Source organism: Leucopleurus acutus (assembly GCF_964270905.1).
Source record: "Leucopleurus acutus genome assembly, chromosome: 20".
NCBI lineage: Eukaryota > Metazoa > Chordata > Mammalia > Artiodactyla > Delphinidae > Leucopleurus > Leucopleurus acutus.
In genome coordinates this window covers 47,795,774-47,816,743 of record NC_139162.1, presented here as the reverse complement: position 1 = coordinate 47,816,743, position 20,970 = coordinate 47,795,774, and the positions used below count along the sequence as shown (strand labels likewise).

Here is a 20,970-nt window from a genome sequence, read left to right as displayed (position 1 = left end):
GGGGAAGGGGGAGCAAGGGCCCGGGTGGCTAGGCGAGTGGTTCAGAGGCCTCCACAGTGAAGCCCTGTATCCTCGTGCCAGGGCTGACATGTGGGCGACCTGGGGCCTCCTGGGCCTTCCTGTCCTGCCCCCCTGAGGACGAGTGTGCAAACGGGCACCACGACTGCAATGAAACACAGAACTGCCATGACCGGCCCCACGGTTACGAGTGCAGCTGCAAGACGGGCTACACCATGGACAAGTGAGGCTACAGGCCAGACGCGGGGGCTTGGGTGGGGTTGAGGGGAGCAGGGCCAGGCAGACCGTGGGGTGGGAGAGTCTGTGGGGAGCGGTAGACGACGGGGCATGGATCAAAGTGGGACGCAAGAAAACATAGTCCAAGGTGTGGAGGAGGGTGTGAGGGCGGGGGCTAGGTCGTGGAGGGCAAGGTTGGTCAGTTAGTTTAACAGGATACCCTGGGAAGGGGGTCATCGCCCCTGGAGGAGGTGCTGGGCTGGACCCGGGGCAGGGGAGTGATGCAGCGGACTGGGGGGGTGGACTAGTTGCGAAGAGGGTGGGCTGGCCGGTGGTGGCCTCAGAGGCATGGTGAGGACCGTGCTGACGGCTGGGTGTGCCTTTGGGAGGGAGCGGCCCGCTACCCTGCGCTGACTCCTGCCCCACCCCTGCAGCGTGACGGGGCTGTGCCGCCCCGTGTGTGCCCAGGGCTGCGTGAACGGCTCATGCGTGGAGCCCGACCACTGCCGCTGCCACTTCGGCTTTGTCGGCCACAACTGCTCCACGGAGTGTCGCTGCAACCGCCACAGCGAGTGCGCCGGTGTGGGGGCCCGCGACCACTGCCTGCTCTGCCACAATCACACCAAGGTGTCCGTCCGGGACCTCAGGCCCTCGCCCCGGGCCTCTGTGCCTTCAGCCTACACTCAGGCATCTCGAGCCTCCTTCCAAGCCCCAGTGAGCTAGGCACAGGGAGGAGGGGGCCTAGCCCTATCCCAAGGAAGTACGAGAGGACCCTGGGGACACCATCTGGGTCTGTACCACAGAGGGGCCGCCCTGGATAGCGGGACAGAATTACTACTGGACCAGGGAGGGGGATCCCGTGGAGGAGCATCTGGGATCCTGCGGGGAAGGGCTTTCTGAGCGCAACACTGGGGCTGAAGGGGAGTGAAACCCCATCACTGGAGGTGTGCGAGTGAAGAAGGCACAGGGCTCAATGGCAGATGGGCTGGGACTGCCCAAGCCAGATGCCTGAGCTGTTGCTGCCCTCCCCTGGTGCTCTCAGAACCTTCCCCCAGCTCTCACCCCCACTGTGACTCTTCACCCCCTCTGACTGCCCTGTCCCTGGTTTCCAGGGCAGCCACTGTGAGCAGTGCCTCCCCCTGTTCGTGGGTTCAGCCCTGGGGGGCGGGACCTGCCGGCCCTGCCATGCCTTTTGTCGGGGCAACAGCCAGGTCTGCGTCTCCAGGAAGGAGCTTGAAATGGCCAGGAGGGAGCCGGAGAAGTACTCGCTGGATCCGGATGAGGTGCAAGAGGCTGGGGTCCCGAGCTCCTGGGTCTGAAGGAGGAGGGGGCTGGGGGCTCCTAGTCTGAGGGAGGAGGAGGCTGCCGGGCTCTGGACTCCTGGCTCTGAGGGAGGAGGGCTGGTCCGTGCATTTCTGTGATCACCCTGTCCTTCCTTGGCCAGATCGAAAACTGGGTGACAGAGGGGCCTAGTGAAGACGAGGCTGTGTGTGTGAACTGCCACAATAATAGCTATGGGGACAAATGTGAGAGCTGCCTCCATGGCTACTTCCTCCTCGACGGGAAGTGCACCAAGTAAGTGGAAGGGGGGCCAGGAACCCTTGCCCCGCTCAGTAGGAACAGCTCTGGGAGCCAGGCTCCTCTCCCCAGTCCTCTGTCCTCAGTCAGGAAAGGCTGAGATCCCCTGAGGCACGGGTTGGGGGCAAAGAACTAGACTCAGGTGGGAGACCCTCTCCCTCAGGCCAGTGCTGAAACGCAGGCTACCAAGCGCCCTGGTGGAGACTCTTGGGCAAAGAGAGAGAGAGGGCCCTGAGGGAGAGGCCTCAGGACAGCCTCCCCATTCCACCCCCTTCCTTCTGCATGGTCAGTAAGCCCTGGAGTTCGTCCATCCTGGGTTCTAATCCTGACTCTGCCACTTACCAACACTGTGGCCTTGGGGTAAATGGCTTGACCTCTGTGAGCCTCAGTTTCCTCTTCTGGCCTCATGGGTTGGAGCTCACGTTTACAGCATCCAGCCTGGGCCCCTGTAGGTCGTGGGGGCTCTATAACCCCCGTCTTCTTCCCTCTCTTCAGATGTCAGTGTAATGGCCATGCAGACACATGTAACGAGCAGGACGGGACAGGCTGCCCGTGTCAGAACAACACAGAGACGGGCACGTGCCAGGGCAGCTCCCCCAGTGACCGCCGAGACTGCTACAAATACCAGGTGCGGTTGGAGAAGCAAGATATGGGCCAAGGGCCCCGTGCCCAGAAGAGGTCAGGGCTGGGATGAGGTAGCCTGGCCCGGGCAGGACTGACAACGTGGTTCCGATATCAGTGGTCATGGGGATCAAGGTCGACTTGATAGACTGTTCCTGAGCCCTAGTCAGTTTCAGGACCCGGGCGGTGTTGCTGGGATCCCAGAAATGAGCCTCTTGTGGGCGGTGGAGGTGAGGAGACGGACTCCCGTACGGATAGTCACAACTTAGAGACTGCAGATGCCAGAAAACTCATCTCGTAGTAGCTTAAGCAAAAAAGAAAATGTGTTGGCTCTTAGCACTGAGGTCTGGAGTCTACTTGAGGAATGGGCAGATCCGGGTGCTCAGACAGTGCAGTAGGAGCCCTTCTTTCCCTGGGTCTTGACTCTGCTCTCCTCTGGGTTGGCTTCATTCTCAGGCAAGTTTTCGCTCAAGTGGTGGCCCTCACCTGATCACTTGGGGCCAGTAGGGGATCTCATATTATTACTAATACCCATATGCAAACTCCCCTTGAGTCCATATCCCCTTTCTTCAGCTGGGGGGCTCCTGGAGCCCCTGTACTGACTGCCTGGTTGGTTACTGTGTTGCAGGCTCACCTCCCACAGAGGGGATATTCCATGTTCCTTCCTTGGAGTACAGCTCCTACCACCCCACCCACCTACCTTCTCTCTAGTTCCAGAAGGAAGAGAGAATCCCTTGCTCGCCTCAGTCTCCCTACCCATCTACTGGCAAAGATGCGACTACGCCCAAAATGGCGACAGAGCTTCACAAGCCTTACCCCTAACATTTCCATCCAAGACCAGAATTTTTGCTTTCTTTCTTTTTTTTTTTTCAGCCTTGCCGTGCGGCATGCGTGATCTTAGTTCCCCAACCAGGGATCGAATCCGTGCCCCTTGCATTGGGAGCTCAGAGTCTTAACCACTGGGCCGCCAGGGAAGTCCCCAGAATTTTTGCTTGCTTGATGCATAATCAAAAGGCCCATTGGTCTTTGTCAAAACAGACAGCTTCAGAGCTTGATTCAGACCTCCTCCTCTAGCAGCTCTGTTGGTAGCTCTGAAACAGCAGTTTCTTTACCTTCTAATGATAGCAGTAGTGGTTAGTATGTAAGGAGTGCCTGCCATAGATACAGTGGAGACAGCACAGACACGGAAGGCTCATGAAGGCTGTGCTAGGGCCTCGGTGAGCTGTGGGCGTAAGAGCAAAAGGAGGCTCAGAGACTTGTCCCAGGTCAGACAGCTGGCTGGGTTTGGAGCTTGGACTGACCCTGGTCAATCCCAGAGGTTGAGTGGTTTCCACTGGACTACAGGAATCAAAATAGCCAACTCATTCACTCGACACCTCTTTACTGAGCACCTAATATATGCCAGGCACTGTGCAAGGCATTGGGACACAGTAGGGAACAAAACAGGCAAAATGTTCTGTCCTCAGGGAATTCATGGAGGAGTCCAACAGCCAACAAATGAATATGTCAGACATGTAGTGTGTTAGTGATGAGCAGTAAGGAGGAAAATTAAGCAGAAAGGAGGGCTAGGAAATGTTGGGAGCGGAAATGGTAGATACAGTGGTCAAGGAAGGCCTCAGTGAGAATGTGACACTTGAGTAAAGACATTCAAACATGGGGCGGGTGGTGCGGGGCAGGCAGGAGAGCGATCCAAGCAGAGGCTCAACCAGTGCAAAGGCACTGAGGCAGGACCTACCCAATATAGTCCAGAAACAGCAAAGCTAGCAGGCAAGGCTGGCTCACCTGTGCTGGGCCTGTGATTTCAGTAGTGTTTACTCTCTGTGTACAGAGGAAGAATCTCCAGTTCAGCAAGGTTAAGTCACTATTCCAAGGCCACACAGCTAGTGAGGAGGTAGAGCCAGGATTCAACAGAGCTCGTCATTGCTGTGCCTCAGAGTTCCAGAGGCCTTGCCACTAGGGTGCTCTGGTCACTGGGGTGACACCAGGAGCAGCAGTGCTGGAGTGTAGGATGCTGTTAGTGTCCACACGGTGTCAGGGAAATCCAGGGGGGTCACAAGGAAGCTGCTGGGACACTGTGGAAACCCAGGGCAGGGGCTACTTACCAGTAGGTACAAAATGTCAGTCCTCCTTGGAGGAGGGCTGGACCCTGAGTTCAGCTCTGATGGCCGCTTCCACTCCCTACCCTGCCCGCAGTGTGCCAAGTGCCGGGAGTCATTCCACGGGAGCCCGCTGGGTGGCCAGCAGTGCTACCGCCTCATCTCCGTGGAGCAGGAGTACTGCCTGGACCCCACGTCCCAGACCAACTGTTTCCACGAGCCGAAGCGCCGCGCTCTGGGCCCCGGCCGCACTGTCCTCTTTGGCGTGCAGCCCAAGTTCACCAATGTGGACATCCGCCTGACTCTGGATGTGACCTTTGGCGCCGTGGACCTCTACGTCTCCACCTCCTATGACACCTTCGTGGTCCGTGTGGCCCCCGACACTGGCGTCCACACCGTACACATCCAGCCGCCACCACCTCCCCCAGCCCCTCCACCCCCTGCTGACGGTGGGCCCCGGGGGGCTGGGGATCTGGGGGGACCTGGGGCCGGAGGTGGGCCGGCCACCCCAGCGGAGCCACGAGTGCGGGAGGTGTGGCCACGGGGCCTGATCACCTACGTGACGGTGACAGAGCCATCCGTGGTGCTGGTGGTCCGTGGCGTGCGGGACCGGCTGGTCATCACCTACCCGCACGAGCACCACACCCTCAAGTCCAGCCGTTTCTACCTGCTCCTGCTGGGCGTGGGAGACCCAAGTGGGCCCAGTGCTAATGGCTCGGCCGACTCGCAGGGCCTGCTCTTCTTCCGGCAGGACCAGGCCCACATCGACCTGTTTGTCTTCTTCTCCGTCTTCTTCTCCTGCTTCTTTCTCTTCCTCTCACTCTGCGTGCTGCTCTGGAAGGCCAAGCAGGCCCTGGATCAGCGGCAGGAGCAGCGCCGGCACCTGCAAGAAATGACCAAGATGGCCAGCCGCCCCTTCGCCAAGGTCACCGTCTGCTTCCCACCCGACCCTGCTGCCCCGGCCCCCGCCTGGAAGCCGGCCGGGCTCCCACCACCCGCCTTCCGCCGCTCTGAGCCCTTCTTGGCACCCTTGCTGCTGACGGGGGCTGGTGGGCCCTGGGGACCCGTGGGAGGGAGCTGCTGCCCACCAACCATCCCTGCCACCACTGCTGGCCTGCGAGCCGGGCCTATCACCCTCGAGCCCACTGAAGATGGCATGGCCGGCGTGGCCACCCTGTTGCTCCAGCTGCCTGGCGGGCCCCATGCACCCAACGGCGCCTGCCTGGGGTCAGCCCTTGTCACTCTGCGGCACAGGCTACATGAGTACTGTGGGGGGAGCGGGGGTGCTGGGGGCGGTGGGCACGGGGCTGGTGCAGGCCGGAAGGGACTGCTGAGCCAGGACAACCTCACCAGCATGTCTCTCTGACCCGTGGTGGGACCCTCAGCCACAGCAGTCGAGTCCCCTGAGGGGGCCGCCCTGGACTTGGGGCCCCTCCACCTGGGACACTGTGTCCTCAGAGACCTCTGGTTTCCTTCCCCTGGGCGGGGTGGGGTGGGGTGGGGCGGTCCCCAGACAGGCCTTCTTTGTTCTGCATTCAACAATTATTTATTGAATACCTACTATGTGCCAGGCACTGTTGAAGGCACTGGGCAGAGCGGGAACCAAGACAGCCAAGGTTCCCTGATCTCGTGGGATTTAGGTTCTAGTGAAGGGATCCCGTCGGCATGCGCGCACATGCGCACGCACACACAGACAGATGAGTCAGGCCATAGCGAATGGGACGAGTGCCGTGAGGTAGCAACGGAACATGGCTGTGAGGAACCTTGGGGTAGTCAGTTGGTCCCTGTGCGAAGCTAGACTTTAAGAAGGAAACTGGCTGTGGGAAGAGCTGTGGGAAGTGGGATCCAGGCAGAGGGAACTGTTAGGACAAAGGCCCTGAGGCGGGAACCAGCTTCTGTTATTGGAAGGATCGGAAAGCTGGCCAGTGTGACCCAGACCACGTGTGAAGAGGAGATGAGGTCAGGATCAGGCAGGGTCGGATCACCCAGGGACTGTGGGCCACACACAGGGTTTGGGGTTTTATTCTCAGGGCATTGGGCAGCCATTGGACAGTTTTAGGAGGGAGAATGACAGGATCCGATGTATTTAAGAGGTCACTCAGCTCTGTGGAGAGTGGACTGGGGACGGTGAAAGAGAGGCAGCAGGGGGACAAGAGATGGGCCAGATCAGGGAAGTGGCCGTGAGAAGAGGAGTCGGGAACAGATGCAGGCTGTGGGTGGAAGGATGTGACGATGGTGTGGACGTCGGAGTGAGGGAGGGAAGGAGTCCAGGCTAACCCCAACTTTGTGGCCCAAACTGTGGGAGGAAGATGGGTTTATAAAGACGGGGCAGACTGGAGCTGTGGGGGGAAACCAGGAATCCAGCTTTAGACCTAAGATCCCCTTTAGAGACATCTCTTCGGGTAGGTCCAAGCAGGGAAACACAGTCACCCGGAGTATTTTCAGCAAAGGGAGCCGAGTGCGGGGATTGGCTGTACCGGTGAGGGACGCTGCCGAGAAGAGATGGGACAGTGAGGCAGCCCAGGGGCGAGCCAGAGCAGGACGCTGCTGCTGCCACCACTAGGCTGGAGGGACGAGGCTCAGGTGGTGGTACCTGACCCCAGGACCAGGGTCACTGTGCTCAGAGGGGGCATAAGGAGACAAAGCCCCTGCCTGAGATGCCGCCCCAGGAAGGGCAGGGTTGGGTGGGGGACACCAGCGTTGGGAATAGAAATGGCAGAGTTTTCAACATACAGCTCTCTTCCCAGACAATGCTGCCTTGAAGCAGCATCTGGCTTTTCCCCAGGGCCTGCCCTCACCCCAGCCACCACCTTGCTGAGCCCTTCTGCCCCTTGAGGACCGCCTCTGCCCCCCATCCCCACCCCATCCTAACCATCTTGAACTTGGGACTCCTCCTTTCCCAAGACTCCATCCCTCAGCTGTTGTTTTGGACTTCGGAGAGCTGGGCCCCGTGTCTTCCTCTCCGTCTGAGGCCATGTGTGCCCTCAGAGGCCGTGTGAAAGAGGGGGAGTGATTAAAGCAACAAATAGTGTGGGGAAGATCCAGTGTCCAAGTGCTGTCTGTGTGCAGCAGATGGGCCGTCTTGGCTTCCTGACCCAGCACCTGAGAGCTGGTTAAATCAGATAAATGTCCTTATCTTGGTGCCCCCTCCAAGCCGCGTGGCCTGAGCCTGGCTCTTCACTGTGTCTCCTGGCGGGGGTGGTGCCACTACAGAAGCTCTTGTTCCCCAGGAGGGATGAACTGAGGGGACATGAGGGCAGTGAGGCCTTTGACCCTTGCCCAGATCCCTGTCGCAAGGAGACCCCTGCTCGTCTCAGGAAGGAAAACAGACTGCTCCCAGGTTTGGGTTTTATTCTGGCCCCTGGCGTAAGAGAATTCAGGCAGCGCAAAGACTGAGGTGAGGCCCTAGCACGGTGAGCTTTCTCTAATTCAAGTAGATTCTCACAGCCCTAACCAAAAGCATCATGGGAGCCTTTATCCACCAGTCCCCTGGCCAAGCAAGAGCGCTTTTGCGAGGGAAGGTGGGAGTGGGAGATCTCCATCCCGTCGGTGGGCCTCGCTCAGCGTGGGAGTCTTGCTGGGAGTGTTCCGCAGTGTACTTACCACCCAGCCCCTAGGCACAGGCCGGCTGCTTCATCTGCTACTGAGCCAGGGACATGACGATGTGTTGGATTTAGGGGGCCTGTGAATATCATGGTATTTTCAGACGTTATGAGCAATTTAAGCAGTTTTCAGGGATTACTCTGCCCACACGTTCTGCCTTTATGAGCTGATAGTCGTACCTAACCTCCAAGACGTGATGTGAGCTTACATTTTACTGAATACCAGTGCTAGATGGCTCACTCTCATGATCTTTCCAACAGTCAAATCTATGAGGTAGGGACCATGTAATCCCCATCTTGCAGATGAGAAGACAGAAGTTCATAGACACTGTTTAGCTGTTGAGCGACAGCTGCCATTTGAACCCAGACCTGACTCTCACATCCATGTTCCTGACCACCAGGCTCTTCCACTTCCCAAGGAAGGACTGCTTTATTTAGCATAAGTTGACCTAGCTGTCTCAGCACAGAGTGGACACTAGGAGTAGGTGTTCAAAATGGTCAATATCTGCTCAGGATAAGGCAGAATTTCCCAACTGGGGAGCCAACTAGCAGTGGGACACGCTGCCTCAGGGAGTCCTGAGGCCAGTGGGGTCATCCCGCATAACCAGAAAGGAGTTAAGGTGGTTATTCAAGACTCCTCCATGGGGGCTTCCCTGGTGGCGCAGTGGTTAAGGACCCGCCTGCCAATGCAGGAGACACGGGTTCGAGCCCTGGTTCGAGAGGATCCCACATGCCACAGAGCAACCAAGCCCGTGCGCCACAACTACTGAGCCTGAGCTCTAGAGCACGCGGGCCACAACTACCGAAGCCCGCGCGTCTAGAGCCCGTGCTCCACAACAAGAGAAGCCACCGCAATGAGAAGCCCGCGCACCACAACGAGGAACAGCCCACGCTCGCCGTAACTAGAGGAAGCCCGCGTGCAGCAGCGAAGACTCAACACATCCAAAAATAAATTAATTAATTAAAAGTGCTGGCCCTCTGCCAGGTCCTGCTAAATGCTTAGGGGAAAGAAAAAAAAAAGACTCCTCCATGTTGTGTTTGGACCTGTTGGTAAGGTCTCTTATTAGCAGTCACCCTGTGACTTTGCCTTCCTGAGCAGCGCGTTTGCACTCTGACTGGACTTTTCCTCTGGGGCACAGAGCCACCTTCCCTTCAGCTCCTGTCACTGCTATGCAGATGCCCCTGTACCAGTGCCCCACAGCATGTGTTCCTCCTTTTCCACGTCAAACCCTCAGCAGTTGCCTCTCCCTGATACCCACACACCCGAATGCAAGGGGCTTGTGGTGAAGTGAGAGAAAGCCTGGACACGGGATGCTAGGGACCTGGATTCTAGCCCATGTGTGGCCACTGATGGCCTAGGGACTTCAGGAGAAGGGGAGAAATTTTGCCAAGGGCCTACAGCACTCCAGCGCTGTGCTGGGTGCTTGGCATGAGTCTTTTAATCTTCCCAACGTCACAGCTGGGAGGTATGGGCTTGTTCCCCCATTCTGCAGATTCGGAAATTAAGTCCCTTGCCTAAAACTCAGAGCAGATTAGTAGACGAGTCCAGATTCCGACACAAGCCTGTCTGACTTTCCATTGCCCCCCTGTATGACCTCTAAAATCTCTTCCCTTTTCTAAGCCAACGTCTCCCACCTGTGATCACACATTGTCTCCACCTCCACTGGGCTCCGCACTGTTCTGGACATATAGCCGTCAACAAGGTCCCTGCTCTCATGGAGCTGACAAGCCAGTGGGGAGCCAAATAATAAAAGATTCGGTATGTTGGAAAATGACTGGAAAAACAAGGCGGTGAAGGAGGGGGATGGGGAGGTAGGTACTTGCTCTTTAATGTAAGGTGGAAGTGGGGGGGCTGACTTCTTTTTTAATTTATTTTTGGCTGTGTTGGGTCTTCATCAGTGCGTGCAGGCTTTCTCTAGTTGCAGCGAGCTGGGGTTACTCTTCGTTGCGGTGCAGGGGCTTCTCATTGCTGCGGAGCCCTGGCTCTAGGAGCGTGGTTTTCAGTAGTTGTGGCTCACGGGCTCTAGAGTGCAGGCTCAGTAGTTGTGGCGCACGGGCTTAGTTTCCCTGCAGCACGTGGGATCTTCCCGGACCAGGGATGGAACCCATGTCCCCTGCATTGGCAGGCGGATTCTTAACCATCTGCGCCACCAGGGAAGTCCTGGGCCTCACTCTTAAGATGACATGTGAGCAGAAGTGAAAGAGTGAGCCATAGGGACATCTGAGGAGAGAGAATTCCGAGTTGAGGGAACAACCAGTGCAAGGATCCTGACGTGGGAGCGTGCCTAACATCTTAGAGAAACAGCCAAGAGACTCGTGGAGTAGAGAGAATAAAGAGGAGGTAAGGTCACAGAGGGAATAAGAGGAAGATTGTGCGGGTCCTTGAGCCACCGTGAGGACTCTGGCTTTTACTACGTGCAGGAGGAGCCAGCGGAGGGTTCTGAGCACAGGAGGCATGTGATCTAGTTCAGATGTCCACAGGGCTTCTCCGTGGGGAAGAGCCTAAAAGGGTGGAGTTAGGACAGGAAGCCCAGTGAGGAGCCACTGCATTTGTTTAGGCCAAAGAGGAGGGTGGTTGGAACAAGGAGGCTCAGTAGAATGGGGAGAAGGGAGATTCTGGATCTGTTCTGAAAGTAGAACCAACAGAATTTGTTGACAGTTTGGATACTGGGTGAGAGAGAAAGTGGGCAACAGAAGGGATGGGGTTCGCTATTTCCTGAGATGAGGAAGACTGTGGGAAGAGCAGACTTGGGGCGGTGGGGAATCAGGGGTCAGATCTTAGACACGTTAAACTTAAGATGCCTATTAGACATTCCAAGTGAAGAATGTCACTCGATGGTTGAATACACACAGAGAGAGAAGAATAGCAAATAATACAAATAATATATCAATATTAGAATAGTTATGCATTATTACATAATAATAATATTAACAACAGTTTGTTAAATTGACTCTGGTCTTTCCATCTGTTCCATCTCTTGCTCTCACAGTAGCCATATGACATATTAGGGATTATCCTCAGAGGGAGAAACAGACTCAGGTTTATTAATTTACTAAGCGAACACAGCTGGTAAGTGGCAAGAGTCAAGATTGAATCCCAGGTCTGTCCAACTTTGAGACCCAAACATTTTCTAATCTGCTAGTTGCTTTTCAATAAAGGGGGTGGATTGAATTGTATGATCCTTGAGTATGCCTTTCAGCTCTAGAGAGTTTTAAACCTGACAGTTCTCTGCTTTGAAGACAAAGAGCCTCCGCATCTGTTAGGATTGTGTGCAGGCCAAGAGTCCACAGGTATTGAGTGAGCAGGGGGGCTCTCCTAATTTTTTCTTTGAATGGTTGGTACCCGGACAGTCCTCAGACAGCCTTTCTGGTTTTGCTAATTTTCAGGCTCTGGGCGGAGCTTCAGGTAGGCAGCTAGGGAGTTGGTGGTTTTCCTTTGTTAGTGAGGACTCCCTGGCTTAGTGAGGGAAGAGACTTGCCAATGTGGCACACAGCAGATCCGGGTCAAGCATCTGACTCGACCCTGGAACTCCTTCCACACCTAGGCATGTTCCCTGTGTCCCCGCCTCCCTCACCAAACCTCCTTCTCCACCCAGATTCCTTCCCTGGGACAAAAAAGGATGTAGGCGGAGTTGGGTTTTAGGGTTTTTTTTTTTTATTGTGGGTGCATTTCTGGTAGCGGGATAGGGCGGAGGGTCAGGACCTCCCAGGAGAAGGCAGAGGAGGGCAGGCGTGACGGGTGGAAAAGGAGAAAGGTGAGGGGAACGTCTTTACTCTCGGATCTTCAGCTCCCGCGCCATCTGACAGAGGGCGCAGGGCAAACAAAAGGTGAGGGCCGCCCAGTCTTTCGCGATAGAGCCCTGGAGGGTGGGAGAAAGAGGTTAGCAGTCCTAACTTGCATCCCAGGAGGCCCGTCCCCAGCCCTCGGCTCCTGCGGTCCCGGGCCCGGCGCGTACCTGGATGTGGTAGCGCTCGCGCATGCCGGTGCGCAGGGAGTTCAGGGTTCCGGGCAGGCAGGGAGTGCCGCAGCACTCGCCGAAGTCGTCGGAGATGCGGCAGGCGAGGCACAGAGGGACGAAAGTGCCGCACAGACCTGCAGGGGACGCGGGGCAATAAGGGCGGGGCCCACCGGGTGCCGCCGGCCGGCTCTGCCTCGGGGAGGGGCTAGGCGGGGTCCGCGGCGCGCGGTTGAGGGGCCCAGAGGCAGCTGAGTGTTGGTGGAAGTGAGGGTCCCAGAGGGAATTAGGGGTCCGAAGAGTGGGGTTTCAAGATTGGGAAATAAGGTTTGAAGGGGGAGTTGGGGACCCAAGGAAGACAAGTGAGGGTGCAAGGGGGACGTTGAGGGTCCCAGTGGAAGTTGGAAGGTGTGAGGCCGGGATCCTAGGGAGTGTCGGGCGTCCCAGGAAGGCATGAGGGTTAGAGACTGGGAATTCAGGGTCCAAGGAAGGAGACGGGGAGTGGGGCTAGTAGGGCGAGGAAGGGGCTGGGGGTGACCTTCGCTCCCCTCCCGCTCTTTCCCCGGGCCTGGAGAGGGAGCGGCGGGCACTCACAGATGGGCATGTCACTGCAGCAGTCCATGAGAGTGGTGTTCCAGTCACTGAGCTGGCACTGGTAGCTGCTGGCACCCTGGGGCTGGCTGGTCACTGGGTAGGACATGGCTGCGGAGGGGAGAGGCGGGGGTCAGCGGGCAGCTTCGCAGCACCTCCTGGGCCCTTGCACCTATGCAGCCCCTCCCTCTGCCGGGCAGTCCGGGCGAGGCCACCAGGCCGCCCACTGAGGGGACACCACTGTGCCTCCCCCGTTCTTTATGCCACATCTGGGCATCGACACCCCAGTCTGTCCCTGTTGTTGGTGTCTCCTGCACAACTGGTTCGGCTGGAGGTGGGGTGGGTGGGGAGCCTGCAAGTCTAGGGAAGGTTGGCGCCACATGTGGGCGGGGCGGGGACCTGCCGCCGGTTCCTCCACGCCTTGGCCTGGGGACCTGGGTCCCTGCACGTCGGGGCATCTGCGGTGCAGGCAGGTGCCGTCTGTCTTCGAAGCCAGGGTGCCCAGGGGAAGGAAGTGGCCATGTTCCGGGGACTGGAAGGTTTGGGGTTCCATCCAGCGATCCCACCTTTGCCTTTCACGTTGTCGTGCATCTCAAATTGCATCTTGCTGGCCCTGAGGAGGTGGCCGTTGGGGACAGCAGATGTGGCAGTGGTGACAGCGTCAGAATCTGTCCAAGGGATGCTGGATACTGGGGGAGGTCAGGGCAAGGGGCAGGGGCACTGGGGGCTGGGTTCTCAGGGGTAAGGATGCTGGGGAGAAAGAGCCATATCAGCTTGCCAGCTAGGAGAGACGTGGGATAGGGTTGTATGGGGTTGGGGGCGAGAAACTCGCCCATCTCTGTACAGCTGCCCACAGACCCCAGAGGACCCTCCTCATACCAGAGGCAGAGCTGGAGAGAAAGACCAAAAGACAGAGACAGGCAGAGTCAGAGACAAGGGGAGAAAGAGATCAGAGGTAGGTGCCTATAGAGACGCCACCAGTAACACTCACACCTGCCCAGTACTGTTTTTCTGTAAGCCCATTTCACAGACAGCACACTGAGGCTCAGTGAGCTGAAGAGAAACGCCTCACATCTGATGGCCCAGCCAAGAGGGTTAGTAAAGGGGGTACTGGCCCCCAGAACTTCCAACTTCAACTCAGTGCCATCAGGTTGAGAAAGGGGGGTGGGTCACAGGGGGCATTGAGAAAGACAGGGATGTCCGGAGAGGTAAACAGTCAGAGACATGTAAGGGGGCAGAGAGACGTGAGTGGAGTTGGGTGGGGGGAGAAGAGAGCAGAGGCACCAACCTTTGAGTAGAAGGCTGTGGGCAGATGCTCCTACCTGCAGGACTGCTACAGCGACGATGGAGACAGAGGTGTGGGTGACACCTGGGAACTGAGTTGCTTATATCTGGGCGGGCCACGTGGCCCTGGGTGGGGCTCTGACAGAGATGCCCAGGGAGCCAAGCCGGTCTGGCTGACCCTCTTCCCCACATTGGGACTTCCCCTTCCTCCTTCTCCATCCCTCATTCCCCTCTCCCATTCCCCTCTCCCGCCTCCTGCCTGGCCTCAGAGGACCAAGGAAATCGTGGGGGAGGGGGTCCAAGGATAAGGAGCTGGGAGTAGAGATCTAAAGGGAAGTGGGCAGAGAGACCAAGAGACGGAGAGAGAAGGCTGAGGGGAGGTGCAAGGGGCACAGCTGTACAGACACCAAAAGAGAGGAAGAGACAAGAGAAATAGGAAGGGAATGGGAGACAGAGACAGAAGGAAAGGCCCAGAGGGGAGAGAGAGACAAGGAGATTCAGAGAGATAAGATGAGAAGACATGGAGAGAGAGAGAAAGAGATGCCGAGACAGAGAGGCACAAAGATCTGGGGAGAAATAAAAAGAAAGGGGGAGAAGAGATTCAGAAAAAAGACACAAAGATAGAAAGGTGGAGTGTCAGGTGAGTGGAGGTACCAGCCACTGGCCATGCCAAGGCTTAGAGGGAAGGGAAACAGGGAGAGGAGAGAGGCTGGTGGTGCAGGAGAGTGCAGAGTGGGCTCCCACTAGGCCCTCTCCCACCATCCTTAGTGAGGCCCCGACTTCCCGGGGAGAAGGGGCTTTGTGCCCCCATTCAGGGCCACCGGGCATATGGGGGGCAGTGTGTTTTGGGGGTGACCCATGCTGGAACCAAAGTAAAAATACACACCTCACTCAAATCCAAATTGGGAAGGGAGGAGGCTGGGGACTGAGAAACTTCTGGTTCCTGAGGGAGGTGGATGTGGTCTAGGACACTTGAGTCCTAACAGAGCAGAGGACTGGGGCCCTGGACTCCTGGGTCTGAGGGAGGAGGGGGCTGGGCATCCAGACTCTTGGGGTTAAGCTAGGCTGCATCCCTGAGTGGGGTAGGGGTCCTGGGATACCCAGACTGCTGTCTTCCTGGGAGATGAAAGAGCTGGGGGCCTGGAGGCCTGAGTCACCAAAGTCTCCCCTCAACAGGTCTGGCGGGGTTGGAGGTGACTCAGTGAAGGAAGCAGAATTAGAGCTGGGTGGGGTTCCCACCACGGGTGTCACTCCAAAATTGTACGAGGCACCGGAAAACTGGGGTGTCAGCTGCAGAGAAGGTGATGCTGTCACCACACTGGGTATGAGTATGGGGTGATGAGGTGGACCACCCTGCTGGTCTGGGATCCCAGCTTTCCCCCCACAATCCTTAATTTCCTGACACCACCCAGATGGCTTGCTGTCCTTGTCCCCAGACCTAAGGGCAGCACGCAACATCTTGTCTGTCAGTGTCCATCACTTGGTCCGGGATCCTGAATGTCTGGGAAACATCTTCTCCCCGCTTCTGTTCTAGGGTCCCTGTCCCCCACCCCGCCCCCACCCCCGTCTCCGCATCTTTGTCTCTCTGGCTCTAAATCTCTCCTTTCCTTCTTTCCTCATCTCTGCAGATCTGTTTCCAAATTTCTCCTGGTTCTCTGTCTCCTCATCTCTGAGTCTCTCTTCCCAAGCTCTGTGTCTCAGTGTCCTTATCCTGGAGCCTCTGCGTCCTCTCTCAGCATCTCTCCCCATCCTGAGGCTTACCCCATGGAGGCAGCCACAGAGCCCCATCCCCCAGCTGTCCAGACCATCGGCTGCAGGTGACTCAGGGTCAGACCCTAGGGCTCCCACGACAACAACCTGAGTTGTCCTCAAGTTTCCTCTCCCAACTCTGACACAGCCTGGGGGCCCCAATTAGATAGATACAGAAACTCATGTACGTGAGGAAATCAGGACTGGGAAAGCTGTGAGGTGGCCTGCTCAGGGGTGAGGAGGAGGGAAGTGGCAGGAAGAGGAGAGCTGGGGGCTGAGGAGTGAGCATGGCAGCATCTCCAGGCTTCTGGCCTGCATTCCCCTCAAACAGGGTTGCCAGATAAAATGCAGGATGTCGGGCTTCCCTGGTGGCGCAGTGGTTGAGAGTCCGCCTGCCGATGCAGGGGACACGGGTTCGTGCCCCGGTCCGGGAAGATCCCACATGCCATGGAGCGGCTGGGCCCATGAGCCATGGCCGCTGAGCCTGCGCGTCCGGAGCCTGTGCTCCGCAACGGGAGAGGCCACAACAGTGAGAGGCCCACGTACCGCAAAAAATAAATAAATAAATAAATAAATAAAAATTTAAAAAATGCAGGATGTCCAGTTCAATTAGAATTTCAGATAAACAACAAATACTTTTTTAGTATAAGTATGTCCCAAGTATTGTACAGAACATACCTATACTTAAAAAGTATTTGCTGTTTGCCTGAAATTCCATTTTAACTTGGTGTCCAGTATTTTTATTTGCTCAATCTGGAAACTTACCTTCAAAGAGGGGAATCCAAGTCCCTGGGTCTTTTCCCAGAACCCAGGAATCCCTCCTCAGAGTCCAGGTCCCACTCCCACTCCTCTCCTCCCCTAGAATCCATGAATGAGGTACCCAGCCCCTACTCCCTCAGAACCCAGGAGTCCAGGCCTCCAGCCTCTTTCTCCCCAGAATTCAGGTGTCCAGGCCAGGTCAGGATACAGTTGCCCAACGTGGGTTTCACAAGGCGGGTGTTGCCATCTATGGCACTGGTGGAACCGGTCTGGCTGAGCAGGCAAGTGAAGGGGCCCCCTTCCCATTGTAAGCCTGCTGCGTCCTCCAGGGCCAGCCCAACGGGGCTGGGAGCGGAAGAGTAGGGACTCAGAGCTTTGGATGCGTCACCGTGTCTGGGTTTGGGTGTGTTGTATAGAGACATATCTATCTCTTTGGTGTGTGCTTCTCTGGGTGCCGTGCATCTGTGTGGGGTTTGTCACGATGTGCCTCTCTTTGCGTGTTCCTGTGTCCTGGGGTGTGACACGTGAGGACGTCTTTTCTATGTGCACGTCTGTATTGCCCTCCTGTGATTCTCCCTACTGTGCATCTGTGTTTGGGTGTGGTCTCAGTTGTGAAAATTCCCTAATTCTGACTAGATTAAGGCAGGAATTAGTTTTTGAGTGGTTGCTTTGTATGCTGGACTCCAGAGCCAGAAAAACTTAGTTCAAATCTTGATGGCCTCTGAATGGCTATGAAACCCTGGGCAAACCACTAAACTTCTGTGGACTTCAATTTTTCCATCTACAAGATGGGTTGCTGGGAATAGAGTTGCTGAGAGGATTAAACGAGTTAATCCATGTAAAGAATTGCACCTGGACCATAGGAAACATTTTTCTGTTTATGGGGATGATGATGATGTTCTAGTTGCTGGAGATACAATAGTGAATAAAACCAAGTCTTTGCTCATGGACCTAGTAGGGATTAGATGGATGGCCTGTCTATGGCTGGGCATATAACTGCATAACTGGGGTGTCTGTTTTGCATGAGGAATGGGATATTTCTGTGTGTTGTCAGTGCAAGTGATTCCACGATCATGTGCCTATGTGTGTCTTTGTAGGTAACTGCACATGCCGTGTGTGGATTCTCTGCTTGTGTGGGTGTAAATGCAAGATCACACCAAGCAGGTGTTGTGAGGACACATGGGGACAGAGGAAGAGCTGCACAGAGAGATGTGGATGTTTGTCCGTCCATTCCATCAGCATTTGCTGAGCCCCTGCGATGTGCCAGGACCTCTGGCAGGCATTGGTTCAAGGCCTGGGGGAAAGTAGAGAGACCTAGAGACCCACCTAGAAAGCTTTGGCTGCCCCAGGCTACTCTTTGTTGTGGTGCCCGGGCTTCTCATTGCAGTGGCTTCTCTTGTTGCGAAGCACGGGCTCTAGGCACGCGGGCTCAGTAGTTGTGGTTCGCGGGCTCTAGAGCACTGGCTCAGTAGTTGTGGCGCACTGGCTTAGTTGCTCCGAGGCATGTGGGGTCTTCCCAGACCAGGGCTCGAACCCATGCCCCCTGCATTGGCAGGCGGATTCTTAACCACTATGCCACTGGGGAAGCCCCTATTATTTTTATTGTTTTCAGCATTTTAATCTCTCATTTGGTATGTATGCTTTTCTCTTTGTTTCCACATGAGTCTCAAGTCTCCTCCTGCTCTGGGTTCCTTCTGCACACAGCACCCGCCCCCGGGTTCCCTTTCAGGGATGAGGAAAGAGCATTATCGAGGCCAGAGCTTCCCCTAAGCCTTTTCCTCTTCATCTCTACTCCAAGCCCCACCTCAGGACCCAGAATTCCGGCCTGGGGACAAGGCCTGGCTCCAGTACAATACAGAGCCACATAAAATCCCGAACCCCAAATCTGTCTTCCTTGGTCAGGCCAGTGACTCTTGGGATCCAGGAATCCCCGTCCCTAGAGCATGACCCTTCAGGTTCCCAGCTCCTCCCTCCCTCAAGATGCAGGAATCCGGACGCTCAGCCTCTTCCTCCCTCAGACTCAGAAGTCTAGGCTCCTCCGTTCCTCCTCCCTCAGGACCAAGGAATCCGGACTCTCTCATCCTCCCTCAGGACAGGATCAGTCCGTCGAACAGCCCAGCTTCGTGCAGGCAGAAACCTCGTTCCTTGTCCTTCTGCAGTCGCCCACGCCCTCAGCAACCTCCCATTTCTGTCTTTCTAGAGGCGTGTCTGACACGCGAGCGCTCCTCGGCAGTCGAGCTGTGATAAGCTACCCACGACGTCAGTCACTATCTTCCAGCCAATAGACACTCCGCCTCCTAACTCCCTGGGCCACTCAGGGCAGGGCGAGTTCCCTAGTAGGCGAGGCCCGCAGCTCAAGTCCGACAGCGATAGACTAGTCTCCCCGCCCGTCCTGTCGGCGTGTCAGGAGGCCGGGCCTTCGCCGGTTGGTGTTGGGGTCTGCTTCTTAGACGCTGGAGCGGCTCTTGAGTGGACACGTTCTGCGAGGCTGTCCTGGTAAACCCTTCACAGCACACCCAGTATTGGGGTTCTGGACGTAGCTCGGACGGGGAACGGTGAGCCTGGGTGAGGCTTGAGGCGGAGCGGGGAGCTGGATGCACAATCTAAGAAATTCATCCATCCATTCCCTTCCTCCCACCTAAACTGGATTCTCGTCTGCCCCTACCCGCCCTGCTCACGCATGCGTTCAGTCCTTCCTGCCCTCATTAAGTACCTCACTCATTGATTTCCTCGCATAGCCACTCACTCGCACCCGTTCATTCACACACTCAGCCACCCATTACTTAAACATTTCCTGAGGCTTCCAATGTGCTAAGCCTCGTGCTGGGCCATGGTGGTAACCAAGATGAATCAGGCCTGGGCTGTGTCCTCAAGGAGGCCTGGTCAGATGGGAGGACAGACCCACATATTGATATGCAGGGGTGGGCAGAGGCAGGGGAGTCCAAGAGAGTCTTTTTTGGGTTTAGTGGGTCAGGAAAGGTTTCAGAGGAGGGAACCTCCCTCTCCTGACTCCTCCTGCCTCCTTGATGTACCCCTGGGATGTCTCCATTACGGTTTATCATAGGATACTGAATATAGTTCTCTGTGCTATATAGTAGGACCTTGTTTATCCATTCCATATTATAATAGATTACATCTGCTAACCCCAACCTCCCACTCCATCCCACCCCAATCTCTTCCCCCTTGGCAACCATAAGTCTCTTCTCTATGTCCCTGAGCTTGTTTGTGTTCATGAAGACCTTTTTTTTTTTTTTTTTTTTTTGTGGTACGCGGGCCTCTCACTGCTGTGGCCTCTCCCGCCACGGAGCACAGGCTCCAGACGCGCAGGCTCAGCAGCCATGGCTCACGGGCCCAGCCACTCCGCGGCACGTGGGATCCTCCCGGACCGGGGCACGAACCCGTGTCCCCTGCATCGGCAGGCGGACTCTCAACCACTGCGCCACCAGGGAAGCCCCATGAAGACCTTTTGATCTGTGTGCAAAACAACCCTCACCCACCTCTCACACACCTGAGTCTCCTCCCAGTAAAGAGTCTCACTGTCCACCTGCTCCCCTGTCCAGACCTGAGTGTCCCCTTCATCCCCTTGCCTTCCTGTAACCTCTGCTCCACCCTCAATAAGTCCCACTTACCCAACCTCAGTTATGGCTCTGGGATCTGCTCTGCCCCTACTTCTACTCCCTACCTTCATGGCCTCTGCCCCAGCTCAGGGCTTGTCTTCCCTGCCCCCAGCCTTCTCTTTTGCTTTCAGGGCTCTAGTCTTGCCCTTTTCAGTCCGTTCCCCAGTTTCCCACTAGGCTCTTTCAGTGCCTGCGCTGATCCTGTCCCTCCCCTGCTCAAAGCCCTTCTGTGGCTCCCAGTGCCCTTCATTTATAGTCCAAATTGCACTCCAGGCCCTTCACGATCTGCTGCTGACCACTCCCCACTTTGCACCTGAACTTCTGGCCAGGCAGAAGCCTTGACCACTGCCTGTTGGCTCCCACGACGTTGCGTGTTTCTTCTTAGCAAACTAGCAAACTTTTGCTCATCCTTGGATCACCTCCTCTGTGAAGGACTACCTGACTACCACAGATGGAGCCTGCGGGGACTGTGACAGCCTGTGTCTGGGTCTCTTCCCACACCCTCCCTGAGTCCAGGGTTGGAAATTTCTTGAAGGCTGACCCTGGATGGAAATCTCTGCTCCAAACCTAGGGCCTACAAAGGGTGAGGGACTGAGTGACTGTCACAGCTGGGCAGAGCTTGGGTTCCAGTATTTTGGGTGACCAGTTTGTTTCTGGTTTCCTGTTAGCTTTGCCCCGGTTCTCTACGGAGTTCGGGTTTTCTTTTCCTGGTGTATGCTGGGGTTGGGTCTGTAGAGAGGAGCAGCTGAGAAGCCAGAGTCCCGTGGCACTGTACCTGAATTAGGTCTGAGGGGGAGGTGGGTCTGTGTTAGTAGGGAGCGGTCCTGTCCTTCCTCACTAGAGAATCCAGGCCCGGAGACCCCTCCTTCCTCAGGACCCAGAC

The 20,970-nt window shown here is 56.4% G+C and overlaps 2 protein-coding genes across 2 annotated transcripts in view; one reads left to right on the top strand and one right to left on the bottom strand.

The window, feature by feature from the left end:
* Positions 1–5,895, top strand: part of MEGF8 (multiple EGF like domains 8) — a gene marked incomplete at its 3' end in the record, with an annotated part of 41,569 nt that extends 35,674 nt beyond the window's left edge. Inside the window, exons 36-41 of the mRNA XM_082862568.1 lie at positions 82–241; positions 669–861; positions 1,347–1,517; positions 1,679–1,809; positions 2,308–2,440; positions 4,627–5,895. Coding sequence (XP_082718694.1) covers positions 82–241; positions 669–861; positions 1,347–1,517; positions 1,679–1,809; positions 2,308–2,440; positions 4,627–5,895 — 2,057 coding nt within the window. The remainder of the gene's footprint in view (positions 1–81; positions 242–668; positions 862–1,346; positions 1,518–1,678; positions 1,810–2,307; positions 2,441–4,626) is intronic.
* A 5,802-nt stretch (positions 5,896–11,697) lies between these two features.
* On the bottom strand, positions 11,698–13,281 carry CNFN (cornifelin; the record flags this gene model as incomplete). Its single annotated transcript, XM_082862621.1, has 4 exons — positions 11,698–11,991; positions 12,088–12,224; positions 12,682–12,789; positions 13,245–13,281. 4 exons carry the CDS (start codon positions 13,279–13,281, stop codon positions 11,902–11,904), a joined length of 372 nt encoding a protein of 123 aa, XP_082718747.1. The 3' UTR covers positions 11,698–11,901.
* Between the last annotated feature and the right edge of the window lie 7,689 nt (positions 13,282–20,970).